This window comes from Cebidichthys violaceus, unplaced genomic scaffold (genome assembly GCF_023349555.1).
Source record: "Cebidichthys violaceus isolate CVI_PGR_0920_01 unplaced genomic scaffold, fCebVio1.0.p SCAF_7, whole genome shotgun sequence".
Classification (NCBI taxonomy): Eukaryota; Metazoa; Chordata; class Actinopteri; order Perciformes; family Stichaeidae; genus Cebidichthys; species Cebidichthys violaceus.
Window position 1 is genome coordinate 2,316,337 of NW_027176927.1, and position 15,338 is coordinate 2,331,674.

General features: G+C 40.5%; 3 protein-coding genes across 3 annotated transcripts; 2 read left to right on the plus strand and 1 right to left on the minus strand.

Moving 5' to 3' along the window:
- Positions 1–936: 936 nt before the first annotated feature.
- Positions 937–7,836, plus strand: rhbdl2 (rhomboid, veinlet-like 2 (Drosophila)). Its single transcript, XM_068735557.1, has 8 exons — positions 937–1,352; positions 2,585–2,819; positions 3,790–3,938; positions 5,085–5,197; positions 5,407–5,507; positions 5,802–5,862; positions 5,965–6,026; positions 6,583–7,836. Exons 2-8 carry the CDS (start codon positions 2,598–2,600, stop codon positions 6,760–6,762), a joined length of 888 nt encoding a protein of 295 aa, XP_068591658.1. The 5' UTR covers positions 937–1,352; positions 2,585–2,597; the 3' UTR covers positions 6,763–7,836.
- Positions 7,837–10,992: 3,156 nt separating this feature from the next.
- gja9a (gap junction protein alpha 9a) lies at positions 10,993–12,531 on the plus strand. Its single transcript, XM_068735470.1, has one exon. The coding sequence runs from the start codon at positions 10,993–10,995 to the stop codon at positions 12,367–12,369; it is 1,377 nt and encodes a 458-aa protein (XP_068591571.1). The 3' UTR covers positions 12,370–12,531.
- Positions 12,532–13,734: 1,203 nt separating this feature from the next.
- Positions 13,735–15,260, minus strand: LOC137891204 (c-Myc-binding protein-like). Its single transcript, XM_068735703.1, has 5 exons — positions 15,116–15,260; positions 14,664–14,736; positions 14,480–14,528; positions 14,159–14,288; positions 13,735–14,070 (listed from the first exon to the last, which is right to left on the minus strand). Exons 1-5 carry the CDS (start codon positions 15,128–15,130, stop codon positions 14,029–14,031), a joined length of 309 nt encoding a protein of 102 aa, XP_068591804.1. The 5' UTR covers positions 15,131–15,260; the 3' UTR covers positions 13,735–14,028.
- Between the last annotated feature and the right edge of the window lie 78 nt (positions 15,261–15,338).

The following is a 15,338-nucleotide window of genomic DNA, read 5'->3' on the forward strand; positions in this document are numbered from 1 at the left end:
TCTCTCACACGGTCGTCTCAGCAGATAAAGATGGCCCAATTGAATTGTGGATGTTTACATTTCAATTGTTCCCCGAGCTCCTAAAAGACTTCTCATCCATGTCGGTTTAAGAGTTCTATTTAATCCAGACAATCTCACCTGGAGCTGAAGCCGGTGCTTTTGTGAGACACTTTTCTAACAAAAATGCCAAACGTGTTTTTTTTTTTTTTTAAATTTCCTGTTTAAATCACCGTAAACTTAATATCTTTTTAGTTTGGAAGACTCAAGTTAGCGTTTTTTAAAAGGAAAAGAAGAAGAAATGAATTCAAGTAATTGACCTAGACTAACTGTTAGCCAGAATGTCCATGAAGTAGCTGTTCAGGACCGATAATGATCATAAGTAAATTGTTTCAAAGACAAAATGGTTGTTCTCTCAAAGGGATTCTAGCCCAGGTTCCTAGTTATAGCTGCTTTTTTAAATAATATATAATCTATAATTCTGATTAAAATAATAGTAAAGTTGTGTATTTAGGAAAGGTCAATAACATGATTAATTAGCACTCGGGGTGATTAGTAAATGCTGTTAAATCACCTGCTGATGACATTGGAGAGAAACAAAAATATTCATGAATAAAAGCATGCATATAAAAGTGCAGCATTTAATACTAGCAGCCTCCAACGTAAACGTTGAGCACCGTTCCTTTTGTTGTTGATTGTGGACTCTACCTCCACCTTGTGGTTCATTTAAGTCAATGCAACATGTATATCAAACTTTCACCTCCATGCACATTACTGAATTAGGCGCTGTATCATATTTGAATATATGACACTGGATCAAAGACTGTCGCTTTTGTTTTTTTGCCGGGCTGTGTGAGTGTAGAGGGGGAGGGAGAGAGAGCTGATCTATTCTAGATAATGCGTCGGTGACGTCACCGATCCCCAGGTGTGGCACGGGGAAGCAGGTAGACTGTTTGTTGTCGCGCGCGCAGGTTGCAGCCATCAGGATTCGCGGTGTTTCTGTGAAACTCACCTGTAAATTGAGCGGAAGAGGGAATCACAAGTGGGTCGTCTGGACGGAGGAAGGAAGCTTGTTGCAGGAAAAAGCAATGAAAGGTCTATAATTATCTCCAAGTGGCTTTTCTTCTTCTGCGGATCCCTCTGTGACGGCCGGGCTGAAGGAGAAGGGACTCCGCGGGTTGTCTGAAAACATGGAGGAATGGTGTTGAACACGTTATCGTTGTATATGTATATGTATATGAACGTATGTATTATTTAGCTCTCAAATTGAGCTGTTTGAGTTAGATTAGTGGAATCGATATTTATGCGTTTGGGACCGCGTGGAGCCATCTGCACTCTTCCTGTTGAATATTTAGGTGAGTAAAGGCGAATTCATTCAAAACTAATTATAGGAAACGTAACAAGTTGGGATCCCTAACTACAATATACATAAAGTTGTCAGGAATAGTTTTTGTGTTATCCACAAAATCTGAGTATTGTCATGAGAAACGCCCAGTAAACAGGAAACGCTAATTATCATGCTGCTGTAACTGAATGTAGCTTTCTATAAAAGGCTGCATTATATATCAGCTTATGTCCTATCATATTTCTGAAGATTATTAAAAGTATATATAATCAAGTGTCAGCCCAGGTGTTAAAAGAAGTAATACTACTTCAGGTTTAGTTTCTAGTCTTAGTGTTGTGCAAAACTTCTGCTTCTGTCAGTTGTATTTGAGCAAGCTCTTACTAAAGGAGTGTATTTAATTACACTAGTAATGATATATAATCTATTTGATAGTGAGCTTTCAGTGAGAGTATTTTTAATTCATGTAAACCTTGTACTACACTGTTTACATTGTAGTACTCTTTAACTCTGGGGTCTGACAGTGACGATTGTGGACAATTGTACATGTTTTATAGTAGTACAGATGTATAAATGTATTTTAGTTTGTTGTCAGTGACAACTCGTCAATTATGCCATCAGTCAATAGTAGTATTTTCACAATATAATAATAATAATAATAATAATAATAATAATAATATTAGGATGCCAAATATTTGCCTTTCACTTTTTTTTAACTGAAAATCTTCGGGTTTTGGACAAAACAAGACACCTGAAGACAAAACTGGGGGATTTTTAAATGGTATTTTTCATTATTTTAGTTTTTATTCATACACACAATGATTAATCCTACTGAAAATAAGCTGTTAGTTGCACCTCTAGTTATCAGTTATGTCTATTTGTAGGACAGAAGTACTCGAGAGATTAGCCTGTGATAGATTTGTATTTATTTATGGGGATTGACTTCTAGGCACTTTAAATCATGAGAGAAGTCATTGGTGTGTTTGAACAGGGATGGGTAATATAGATAAAAAATCCTCTATCACAGTAAATGTCATTTTATATCTCAGTAGTTGCCAGTTTATTAGGTACACCTAGCTAAACCCGATGCACTTAAACACAACTGGCCTTGCGATAAATCCTTCCTTCATGAAGGCTATGATGAGTTTTTGTTGAAGCTGTATGAGAGAGGTGTTGATTCATCTTCGTGGTTAATGTGGAGGCTGTCATTTCAACCCAACCATAACCGTTTAATCATCTGTGTAGCTCTGGAGCAGTGATGGAGGACATCGACCTCGAGCAGCAGGAGCCGTTCCCGGTGGACCGAGACGGGCGACGGTTCGGGAGTGCAGCCGACGGTGGCAGACGGATGGGATGCTGCGAGAAGTTCCAGCAGTCTGTCTCCAAATGGATGCTTCCAGCAGACTCTCGCGTCAAGTACCTGGAACGGGCCAACTGCTGCCCGCCGCCCATCTTCATCATCCTCATCAGTATTGCAGAGGTAGCCGTTTGCCCTGAATGTACACGACACACATATTGCATGAGCACTGGGACGATCGGTATGGATTCTGTGTTCTAGTTATACATGCAGCCTACATTTGTGTTATATGCTGCCAGGGTGTTAATTACTGTATAGATTTGCTGTGATTGTATAGTGGAGCAGATATTGAGGTGAAGTCGTAGAAGCTCGGGTGGGATATTTTTGAAGTGTGATTTATAGGAAAACAATTGACTTTTGATGGAAATTTGTGGTTTTCACATATAGAAAAAAATCTAAATATCTTTGACCAAATACCTTAATATCGATAGTGACAATATGGTAGGGAAAATATTTACACAATTTCATAAATGATCATCAGTAATGTGGATCTAATGACTACGTGGGTAAAATCTAATAATAAAACAGTTTTACTGTAATGCAACCCGAGATGACACGTCTGCCATATTACGATATCTAAAATAGAAGACAATATCTCTTCTCATATCACAAAATCCATGAAATATCTAAATGTTGCCCAGCCCAGGCAGTGAGCGTTCATTTTCTTCTTCTAAATGTCCTGATTCATAAAGTGCGGGGCTCACTAGCAGGCGGTGGGCATGGTGTCAATGAAAACAGCAGTTTCCACTAGTCGTCGCTTTAGGTGAGACCTGGTGCAGTCGAACCTCACTGGTGGGATTCAGAGATGCTGTTCCTGAATGTGCAAACAGAAAGCCGCTGTGTCTTTGACTTTTTAGATTCAGGTAAATAAAGTGTGGAATGTGGAGGATCAGTGGGTGATTTGTTGAAATAGCATGAGGGTGGGGGGATGCTATGGTTGCTGTGACCATCTTTATTTTCTCAGCTGTTTGGGATTTAGCTTTGACCCCCAACCTGCTGCTGCTTCTGCTGCCAACTTTAAAGTTTTACTTTTTTTTATTATTAAATCTCGTTCTAAGACTAACCTGTGTGTATATTTTCTGCTCTTCGTCAGCTGGCAGTATTCATCTACTACGCCGTGTGGAAGCCTCAGAAGCAGTGGGTGACCCTGGATGAAGGCATCTGGAAAAGCCCCCTGACATACAAGCCTGAGCAGAGGCAGGAAGCATGGCGCTTTATCTCCTACATGTTTGTCCACGCCGGGTAAGCACGGCCGCCCCTTTTTAGATACCTTAATTACACCCTGAAAGCTTGAGTCACATTGAGGTGTGGACAAGAACCCACAGATGCTTTACAGTATCATGACCATGAAGCTCATCATCTCTGCTGGCTTCTTTTTCTACGCTGTCAGGTGTTGATTCAATTCCGTTGTCATGTTTGAGTGCAACCGTTGCACCTCTTTATTTATTACAGCGTTCCTGTGTTTGGTATATATGTCGTCATGCCACTGTTTCTGCATTACCTCATAGTCACAGTTACAACGGCGAGAAGCAGAGCGCTATTAGCTTTTTATAGCGGTGCATGGAGGCCAGGCGATCGTTGCCGGCACATCTGTCAAAACACGGCCAAAGTCATGCGATGTGGCAAGCGTACAGTCTGAAAATAAGATCATGTGTACATAAGCCACAGGGCGGCAGGAAAACCAAAAATCATGACCACACAGAAGCACACAGGAAAGCTAGATTAGCAGAGAGGAACAGCAGTCACAGTCACTCACCCAACAGGATGTTTGCTTAAAGGATACGGCTGGTGATATTCTGTATTTTTTCCCCCAACAAATGCCACGAAAAGACCAAAACCAACAATAATTGCTTATTCATCTGTGCTGTGCTCTGTTGTCCAAACACTATTAAAAACAACAATGAGCCGCACTGTTGCACAAGATGACATGTTCCTTTATTACAATGAACACTGTTTTTTTCTTTCTTAACCCAAACACACCATCCTGCTAGAAATACTCACTAGTGCACCAATATCCAAAGTATAGAAATACATTACATTACAGTAATTTAGCAGATGCTTTTATTCAAAGCGACTTACAATTCAGTATCTATCTAGAGTATATACCGTAGGCACAGACGGGGTTAAGTGTCTTGCTCAAGGACACATTGACATGAGACTAGTGGAGCAGGAGGGGATCGAACCTCTGACCCTCTGATTGAAAGACAGCCCTGCTCTCCACTTAGCGGTCACCCCGGTCTTCCCCTTTAAAAGCCCTCCATTGCATTTAAAGTGATCAACTTTACTGCTGGGCTACAGGTGTTTCTGATATCCTGTCCGTCCCCTTTAGGACATTTCTCCTCCACGATGAAGTAAATCCTCCTTCTTCTCTCCTTCGCCTGTCTCTAGTGTCGAGCACATCGTGGGAAACCTGGTGATGCAGCTGCTGCTGGGCATCCCGCTGGAACTGGTCCACAAAGGATTTGAAGTGGGGATGGTTTATCTGGCAGGCGTCCTTGCAGGTCACCTGTTATTTTCTTCTTTTATTTATTTCTTTAAATGTGGCCTCTGTGGTTACACAAGCAGCTCAAGCTAGCTGGACTTCATCTGTGTCTGTGAATGCCATCTTGACTCCAACTCGTCTTTAAGTGGGTTTTTCCTGTTTGTGTCGGAGTACTTGGCGTCAGAACTGCCACTGATTTTATCACTGATACTTCCTGTTTCCCCTCAGGCTCGTTGGCCAGCTCCATCTTTGATCCTCTCAGTGCTTTGGTGGGAGCTTCTGGGGGTGTTTATGCCCTCATAGGAGGCTACTTTATGAACGCAGTGGTGGTGAGTTCAAAGTTGAACGTCAGCATTTCAGTCTCAAGTGTTTACTTTTGTTGTTTGTGTGTGAGAGACCGTCCACACTTTTTTTTTTTTAATGACATATTAAGAGAATTAGATCATTTTAATGTTTATTTTGAAACTAAGCTTTTGCAAAGAAAAGACAAGACTACCTGTACAGAATTAAAAACACCATTGAAAACTAACCAATTCACTGTCTAAAGGTTAGCTGATAGCACAATGTGTGAACAGTACCAGCTCACTCCAATTTTCTAAATATATGTCATATTCATTTCACAGAATTTCCGAGAGATGATTCCTCTTCTTGGAGTATTTCGTATCGTCGCTATATTGATATTTGGTATGTTCTCCTCCATGTTTTCAACCTGTTTTTGTTCTTTTTTTCTAACTGCCGAGATCCCACTTTAATAATCTTACATGTAATACTGGTTTCTTCCTCCAGTTGGCACAGATTTTGGATTTGCCTTCTACAGAAGATTCCTCTCAGACGAGAACGGTTTGAAGGTATGCTTCCCCTGTGCAGCAGAAGACTTGAGCAGAATAAAAAAAAAAAAAAAACTTGCTCGACCTTTTCAGATCAGCTAACCTCCCCCAAGCTGTCAGTGTGTGTGGTGATGGATGCAGTTTGCTTGTGGCTACAGGCAACATTAGCAGCTCTTGCTGGGACTTGATTATCCTCCCAGATAAATACCTCTCTGCGTGGGCATGAACTAATGAACTGAATGCCAACACACTTTTCACACAAACCAGTTCTTTTTTTAAATCAGTAATCCACATTGAGAAATGGTGAGCCTTGTCCTTTAACTCCATAGTTTCAGTTCTGAATAAAACAACTGAAAGCTTTAAGTATCTTCTTCCTGCTTGATGAGCCTGATTCCTTCTTCCCTCCTCCATGTTATCTCTCCCCGCTGACTCTTTGTTTCTGCTGTTAAACTGGTTCTGCAAGTATTTTGGGTGTGAGATCGGATGACGGCAGTCGAGGGTCTGTGTTCTATTTAATTTGGGTAATTAGTTCCTTCAGGCTAACTCTGTAAGCTCACTTCATCTTCTCCCCTCCCAGGTGTCTTTTGTGGCCCATTTTGGAGGAATCGCGGCCGGGATGACCATCGGCTACGTCTTCTTCAGCGACTACAACAAGAAGCTAATCAAAGACCCCCGGTTCTGGCTGTGTATAGTTGGATATGTATTGTTCTTGATCTTTGCTGTGTGCTTTAACATCTTCCTGAGCCCAGCAGCATAGGACCATAAAGCTGCACTCACCAGCTTTATGGTCTTTATGGGGGGTTTTTTTGAAAAGGTAACACTAAACACCTTAATGTCCCTCACTCAGGAAGCTGTATTTTACTGATGTGCTGAAGCGTTTCAGTGAAAAGTTGCTTTTCAGTGACGTTTGTCAAAATGCACAGGGTATTTTTTTTTTTACTATCTGATTGTCTTATTTTTAGATCTGAATTGGTGAGTTCAAGGGGAAGAGTGCCACCTGCTGTTCATGTGTAACATTGCAGAAAGCATATTTTATATCTTCAGACGATGTGGAGCAGAACGTGCCTTAAATGAGCGAGTAATTTAGAAGTGAATTAAATGTTATCTATACATTTTAATGTGTTGTCATCCATATTTTAATATTTTAGAATTTTTAGACCTTTGACCTTTTTGATTATCAGGACACACACTGGTCCAATTTCATGTAATTTTTCTTCAATAGAATTTTCTTTTCAAACTGTTAAATTGTAAGCATATTTTCTGTTGAATCATCAACGACTTTTGTGGAAATATTTATGAAATGTGCCTTAAATGTGGTGAAATATTCACTATGTGAAACAGAAGAATGAGATGATCTTATAAGGAAGTCTCAGGCCATGGCTTAATGCCACGTTATTGTTTCAGCCACATCCTGTTGACAAAATGTGACTAATTACATGTCGTTTTGTAAAACTGTTGATTAATTTTCCCGTCATGCTGATTGTTTTTCCACCATGGAAGTACTTAACTTTGGCTTTTGTTTTACTGCAGTCTACTGTACAATACCACAACTTTACTGTAGGGAAACTGTAGTTTAGTGTTGCTATGTTTTCTGTTTCTTAGGTCTATCAATGATAATATTACTGGTCTACTACTGGTGTGAGGAGGGCATCTGGTGCACTTTGTAATTCAGAAATAGAGCTCATGTTAGAAAATGTACTTCATTTATTTAAAACCACAGGTGAACTATGAACTATGACCAACGACCAAACAGAAGCCTCCTACACTTGGTTATGCATTTCCACAGCTCAATGTCCTTTTTTAAATTAAAATAAAATGTTTTTTAAATATATCTTTTGTCAGATTGAATCTGAACTTTGGCAAAAACTGATATATCTATATATATATATATATATATATATATATATATATATATATATATATATATATATATATATGTATATATATATATATATATATATATATATATATATATATATATATATGTATATATATATATATCTCAGTATATATATCTATATATCTATATCTCAATATATATATATATATATATATATCTCAGTAATCTCAGTGTGTGTATATATATATATATATATATATATATATATATATAACACATCCTGTTGACAAGACGTGACTAATTACATGTCGTAATTGTGTATATTATACACAATAATTGTATTGTGTATAATTGTGTATATTATAATAATGTCGTAATTGTGTGTGTATATGTGTGTATATATATATATATATATATATATATATATATATATATATATATATATATATATATACACACATATATAACACATCCTGTTGACAAGACGTGACTAATTACATGTCGTAATTGTGTATATATATAACAGTGAAGACTACATTTCCAATGGTCATCCAATTCATTGCCAATAAGTACATAACAGTGTGTGTGTGTGTGTGTGTGTGTGTGTGTGTGTGTGTGTGTGTACGTGTGTGTACGTGTGTGTACAGCGGTCTGCTGTTTGATGCTGCAGGGACTCCCTTACATGTTATTGTACCTGAATGTTGGCGCATGCTTTCTACAGTATGTGGAAAGTTCTATAGTTTCCAAACATAGCGCATCAATATAACTTAGTGCATCAATATTCAATTATTGTGTGCATGTTTGCCTTGACCTGGAACCAGTGTGAAAGTGTATGTTGTCCTATGTAGTCCAGCAATCGAAACATCTGTTATCCCTGGACAACACTGCTGAAACCTCACGATTTCAGCTCTTCTATCTTAAATGTAATATTTGCTAGTAAGCTATCATTGCTGTAGTGTTTTTGTATTTCTTATTGATAATGTGTAGCTTCATATTAAAGAGTCAATGAGGATCTTTCTTTTAAGTCCTAAAAGTAATTAGTAGTTTCTTAATTTGGTTTGGTAAGCCCAACGGTCTTTCAACTTGTGAACATCTTGTCACTTAGTCGAAGTTAAAGTCACAATCTTATAAAACGCATTGTTTCATGACACTTATTTAAAACTTAAATACTGGACTTTAGCTGATGAGAACTGAAGCCAATTGTAAAGTGATGTTTTAAGACAAAAAATAGTAATTTGTCTGATATGGTTTCTCGACAAATATAGTTCAATAAACTACTTTAAAATTCATAAAACCACACTTGCTCCTTCTCCATCATGGAATATGTTGAATCTATGAATATATATACTATAATGTATATATATACACATATATAAACACATAGGGTCAAACGTTTAATATATATATACATCATTCCTATATATCAGTGTGTTCACAGCCTGGGGTTGAAGTACAAGAAAGAACATGTTCTGATTGAAAAGGGGAAAATAACATTGGGAATCTCCCAAAATGTCCTCCCAGTATGACCTCCTGCACCGTTAATGTGTTTGCACCAGACTGGTTTCAATCAATCCTGATCTGCTGGCCAGAGTGAGAGCTTTCAGGTCAGAAGTGAAAAGTTCAGCTGCCTGAATCTTGTCACTAAAATATCCCCACTCCGTAAAGCTACAGAACAATTAACAAACATTTCATATCACGGGTTGTGAAGCTGCAATGTCACCACTGGCCTCAGATGACAAGCATATTTATCACACAGAGGCATTTAAAGGTATTTAAAATTTGGACGGTGTGTGCAGTTGGCAAGTACTCTAATCCATTGTGATAGATTTCTTGTAAATGGGATAAAATAAGGTGTCAAGTGCATGAGAACGTAATGGCATCCAGAGAGGAGCAGCAGGGTGTGGAATCAAACATAATGTCGAATTGATTACTTTGCTATAGTAGAAAACTATTGATTGTACAGGGCCTGGTTGGATAACTGACTGGTATTGATAATGTGGGGATCCCAACCACGGGGACTGTTTCTTTTTCTTTGTTTGCACACATGGAGCAATCAGACTCCAATAATTGAGTGCTAACAAATCCCAAGCATGTAGTCTGGACTTGCAAAGCATCTATTTGGCAACAGCTTGGTTACTTACACCCATACCTAATCTACACACCCGGATGAACCGCAATAACAAATGTTCAGTGAGTTGTGATGCCTGCTGTTGAATGCATGCAGTATGAAAAAAAAAAGAAGACAAAAACAACATCCCTGACCTGCAAATATTGAGGTCGATATCTGTGTTACAACCGGTTACAGGCCGTCATTGTGAGGCCATAATCTAAATGCATCCGTGAAGCTGTTGGTATTGACTTTCTCTGGTCAGACTAGTGTTGGCAACCTTCCCTCAACAGCTCAGTTGTTCCCTCTTTTTTTTTCTGGCAACACTGAGGGAGAGGCGGGTCACTTGGGTTTGGGTGATGTACAGGGACTCGTGTGGAGGGTGGCAACAATTTAAAGAAACCTTTTGGTGACCGCGCCAGGGCTGCATGACCCGAGCAGATTTGAGTCACCACCGGCAGTCTGTCCACGCTGCTGCAAGGTAAACGGAAACAGCAAGCGCACAGAACTCTGCCCTGGTTTATATGATGCCACAGCTGTATAGGAATGGTTTGATTGAGACACAACTGGATAGCTGACCAGCCAAGGGAACATATCACTGGATGAACAACTCTAATTTAAATATATGTGTTTAAATATTTTTGCAAATATGTGACATTGTGCATGTTTGCTTTACAAGCTTTCTCCTAGCTGATGTTTCATTTTTCCAATTGAGAGGTACTGTAATTTCTTGATACTTTCTTTGTTACTGGGAAATCTAAATGTACATTTTCACTAGTTTTTCAGTTTTTTTTGTTGTTTTACTACAAATTGTGTTCTTTCATATTGTGTTAATCTGAAAAGTTTGCTTATATTCTCAACATGCCTCCGCTGTCTGTCTTAAAATCCAATTTATCTATAGGCCTACTGTACTTTTTGTCACTTTCGTTGTACTTTTACCTTCGTACGACAATTGTAAACCGTTTCGGCAGATTTTCTCTCCTAATTATTTCCTCTCTCTCTGTCACTGGCTTCCTACCAGTCATAATGGCAGAGTGAAGATGGGGGACTGGAACTTCCTCGGGGGGATTTTGGAGGAGGTGCACATCCACTCCACCATGGTCGGCAAGATCTGGCTCACCATCCTGTTCATCTTCCGCATGCTGGTCCTCGGCGTGGCGGCCGAGGACGTGTGGAACGACGAGCAGGCCGACTTCATATGCAACACCGAGCAGCCTGGATGCAGGAATGTGTGCTACGACCACGCTTTCCCAATCTCCCTCATCCGCTACTGGGTGCTGCAGGTCATTTTCGTGTCGTCCCCCTCGCTGGTTTACATGGGCCACGCTCTCTACAGGCTGCGGGCGCTGGAGAAGGCCCGGCAGAAGAAGAGGGCTCTGCTGCGGAAGGAGCTGGAGTTTGTCGACGTGGAGCTGGCCGAAGCCAGGAAGAGGATCGAGCGGGAGGTGAAACAGCTCGATCAGGGGAAGCTGAACAAAGCTCCTCTGAGGGGCTCTCTGCTGCGTACCTACGTGGCTCACGTCTTCACCCGCTCCGTCGTGGAAGTGGCCTTCATGACGGGCCAGTACCTCCTCTATGGCTTTCACCTCCACCCGCTCTTCAAGTGTGAGCGGGACCCTTGTCCCAATGCTGTGGACTGCTACGTTTCCAGGCCGACGGAGAAAAGTGTCTTCATGGTGTTCATGCAATGCATCGCTGCGATCTCCCTCTTCCTGAACATCTTGGAGATCACCCACCTGGGTTACAAGAAGATCAAAAAGGGCATCTTGGACTTCTACCCTCACGAGAGAGATGAACTAGACGACTACTATGCCAACAGGTGTAAGAAGGAATCTGTCGCGCCACTATTCACCAGTGTACCCCGAAAGGCAACGATTGCCTCTGCACCCAGTGACTACAACCTCCTGCTGGAGAGGATGCAGGGCACAATCATGTACCCGAACCTTATCAAACCTTCAACGTTTCTACCTCTTCAGAGCGAGCTGACCACCCGGCACGATTTGGATGATTCCAGATGTTGTAACTGCGCCTTGACCACCAACGAGCCCTGCTCCCCGTGCTGCGACTCCCTGATCCATCCACACAGTAAAGAGGATGGTGGCAGTGAAAGAGGGAGTCCAGACTCTCCGAAACGCACACAGAAGGCAGCCGACACCTCCTCCGCCCCCACGCTCCCGCTAAGTGCATCGAGGAGGCCGAGCGGCTCTATTAAGTGCTCCACAGTGCTGGAGAAGAAAAGCTCTGACGCGGATTCTTGCGGGGTTGCAAAAGCCAGCCGTGGAGCGCAGTCAAAATCAGACGGCAGACATCAGAGCCGGCCCTCCAGCCCGGAGTCACTGGTTGACTCCAGCTCAGGATCCGGGCCCAACCACAGACCCCCTTCCTCCAACTGCAAAACATCAGACCTGCAAATCTAAACTTTCACAGGGTTTCTTTACAGCAGCCCGTGTCACTGGTGTGTTCACTCGACCGTCATATCTACGTTAAGGATTTCACACTAAACTGCCTCCAATCTGGTGAGTGTGTGCTCATATATGTGAAAAACAAAACAAACAAACAAAACATTGTAGTTCAACTAATGGAACTGACATTTATAATTACTTTTGGTTACATATTACAATAGTAAACCACAGAAGACTTTGTATAGTGTGTTTTATATTGTTATATATTATATAAATAAAACTGTTTTTGGAATAAACTTGTATTCTATTGTGACTGACTGCTTGTACTGCTACTTAATTAGCATGAACACTAGATTTAACCAAACATCTTAGCGGCCTAATGCAAGACCAGGAAGGCCTGCACTGGGTCAAATGTAGATGAGGTATCAGAAGTGGTGTTTTTCATTGTAGTGTGACACATAAACATGAAATATCATCTCACTATACAAGTAGAGTGCATTTTGGCTACAGCACTTGCTCTTTAGGCTGGCCACGAGTCTGTCTTCTCCATACATATTTAATTATGTTATGCTGACAAGTCACATGGTTAATAACATGGGGTGACCGTGGCTAAGTGGAGAGCAGGGCTACCTTTCAATCAGAGGGTCAGTGGTTCGATCCCCGGCTCCTGCTCTACTAGTCTCATGTCATTGTGTCCTTGAGCAAGACACTTAACCCCAAAATTGCTCCCGTAGCTGCGTCTACAGTGTGTAGATAGAGACTGAATTGCAAGTCGCTTTGGATAAAAGCGTCTGCTAAATGACCGTAATGTAATACTTTTTAAAATGTTGCATGCCACGGTGTACTTATGACAGGCAAACTGTCTGTCCCATAGCAATGTGTACATTTGAACCATGAAGTCAAACTAAACAAAAACATCCAGATATTTTTGGAGAAAAGAACATTTAGTCTGAAGTTTGCAGTTACATTTCATCTCTGTATGTTTTGGGGCATTAGCAGGGAGATTTAGTCTTCACGAGTCAAGTTTCCCGAGCATATCAATAATCAGATAACATCCGCAGCAACAAGAAAGCTATTGGATTACCGTTTAGAATCTAAAACGATTAAACCTGGTAACAAAACATGTGCTCAGGTGCCCAATTTCTTCATTTGTCTCCAAAATATCAGTCATTTACATACTTATTGTTTCCTGAGAAGATTTAGTTAATTTTGCATCAGAGTAGAAAGTAATGAATGTTATAATAAACATACACAGCTTTATCTGACACTGTCATGTGGCTCTGGACAGAGTATGATTGTTTATAACTATACCAGAAAAATTTAATTATTAGCACATTTGTTATTTTCTTTCATAGACCCCTCAGAAAATGGCATACCCAATGTCTTAAAGGAATACTTTATTAAGGGTGAAGTATTTATTTTTCAGATCTGACTTTTTCAGCCATACAGACGGGCGATTCCTCAGTAAAGCTAAAGATTAAACAAACAAGGAACACACTTATATACATACATGTACAGAATAAGTTAAATTCTAAGAAACCGGAGAAAAGAAGATTTACAAAAACAGGTGCCTAAAAAAAGTTCTCTGCCTTCACGTAATAGTGTTGTCGTGTCCTGAAAGCGAAAGCAAAATAAACAAAATCTACATTGATGAAGCCAGAGCACTGCTGCGGTCTAGTCAGCTGCAGCTCCATCTTCAGATTCATAGCGCTGCAGCTGGAGAGATGGAGGAGAAAGAGCATCTACATTAGGTGTGTTGCCTGAAATGACACATAGCTCACGGTGAGAACCACACTAAACTTACCCTTGATTTGAGGTCTTTGTTTTCCTCTGCCAAACGTGCACACCTCTGCCTCAAGTCAATCACCTCCTGCTGTAGAGCCTCCGCGTCCGCTGGAGTCTGACCACCAGAATTGAGATGCTGCTTCACAAATCTGGGAGGGAGTTTGTTAAAGAATCCACAGCAAGCAGTGGCCTCCTTTATTAACTTCTGAACATTTCTCTTTATATTGTGTTGGGTGCGGGAATGAAATCAGTCCCGAGAGGCTCAACTCACTACCAACTAGACAAAAGAGACAATTTCTGCAACCACCCGATGGTTCAGCTCGTGTGTGTAGAAGGATACTCCAGAGCATTGTTGGGCTTCTCAGGCTGCTCATACAAAGACACTAGAACTGGAATATAAAATCAAAAACAAAAGATAAATAAAATTGCATAAATAGGGATGGATATCAAATGTCAAGTGAGTCAAGTATTTGAATCTTTCAAACAATACTTTGCCCTTATTAGTAAGACCAACAACGCCATACCACTGGTCAGACTGTCAACAACACCAGCTTTCTCCAAGTATCTCCTGAACTGTTCCCTTTTGGGGTCTGGAGTCTGCAGGAAGAGAAACAACATCCATTATATTACCAACAAAACTGTACTTTAATGTCCTGTTTGTTAGTCCTTTTCAAAGTCAACAGTAAACGTTACTAACGTCAGGCATTAAAAAAAAATGGTCAAATTATGACCTGCAGGAGAAAATGTTAGACAAAAAAAGCAGTTTGTAGTTTATTGACATTATCTTTATTTAAGTGTATCAACAAACATTTACAACACGAGTTGTCACACGTGATACATCGACTCCCTGATGAGCACCTTGTCACCTGACGTTAGCTTAGCCACTCTTAGTTTAGCTAAAGTTAGTAACGTTAGACAAGAAACTTTCTAGTAAGCATTAGTGTCAGACAAAGCGGACAGCAGCAAACACACTTACTCTGTAATGTGCCATAGTGACGTAGTCTTTACAGTTGACTTTGTTCTTGAAGTCACTGCTTTTGGGTCCCGCTTAATACCGTAAAAACCTACTTTTGAAACGCAGGTAAACTCGTTAAGTTTCGTTTACGCAACGGGTCTGAAGAGCTAGGTGCTGCCTTCAGGTGTTCCTCGTAAAAAAACAGTGTATCTCAAGTAATGATTGGCTAGAGCAAAAAACCCTC

Bases quoted from the DNA above. Each gene is read 5' to 3' on its own strand.
- LOC137891204 (XM_068735703.1), bottom strand. The intron at 14,289-14,479 runs GTATCCTTCTAC...ACTCCCTCCCAG, and splicing joins AAGCCCAACAATGCTCTGGA to ATTTGTGAAGCAGCATCTCA. The intron at 14,071-14,158 runs GTAAGTTTAGTG...CCATCTCTCCAG, and splicing joins ACAAAGACCTCAAATCAAGG to CTGCAGCGCTATGAATCTGA.
- rhbdl2 (XM_068735557.1), top strand. From the start codon at position 2,598: ATGGAGGACATCGACCTCGAGCAGCAGGAGCCGTTCCCGGTGGACCGA. The intron at 2,820-3,789 runs GTAGCCGTTTGC...GCTCTTCGTCAG, and splicing joins TCCTCATCAGTATTGCAGAG to CTGGCAGTATTCATCTACTA. The intron at 5,508-5,801 runs GTGAGTTCAAAG...TTCATTTCACAG, and splicing joins ACTTTATGAACGCAGTGGTG to AATTTCCGAGAGATGATTCC.
- gja9a (XM_068735470.1), top strand. From the start codon at position 10,993: ATGGGGGACTGGAACTTCCTCGGGGGGATTTTGGAGGAGGTGCACATC.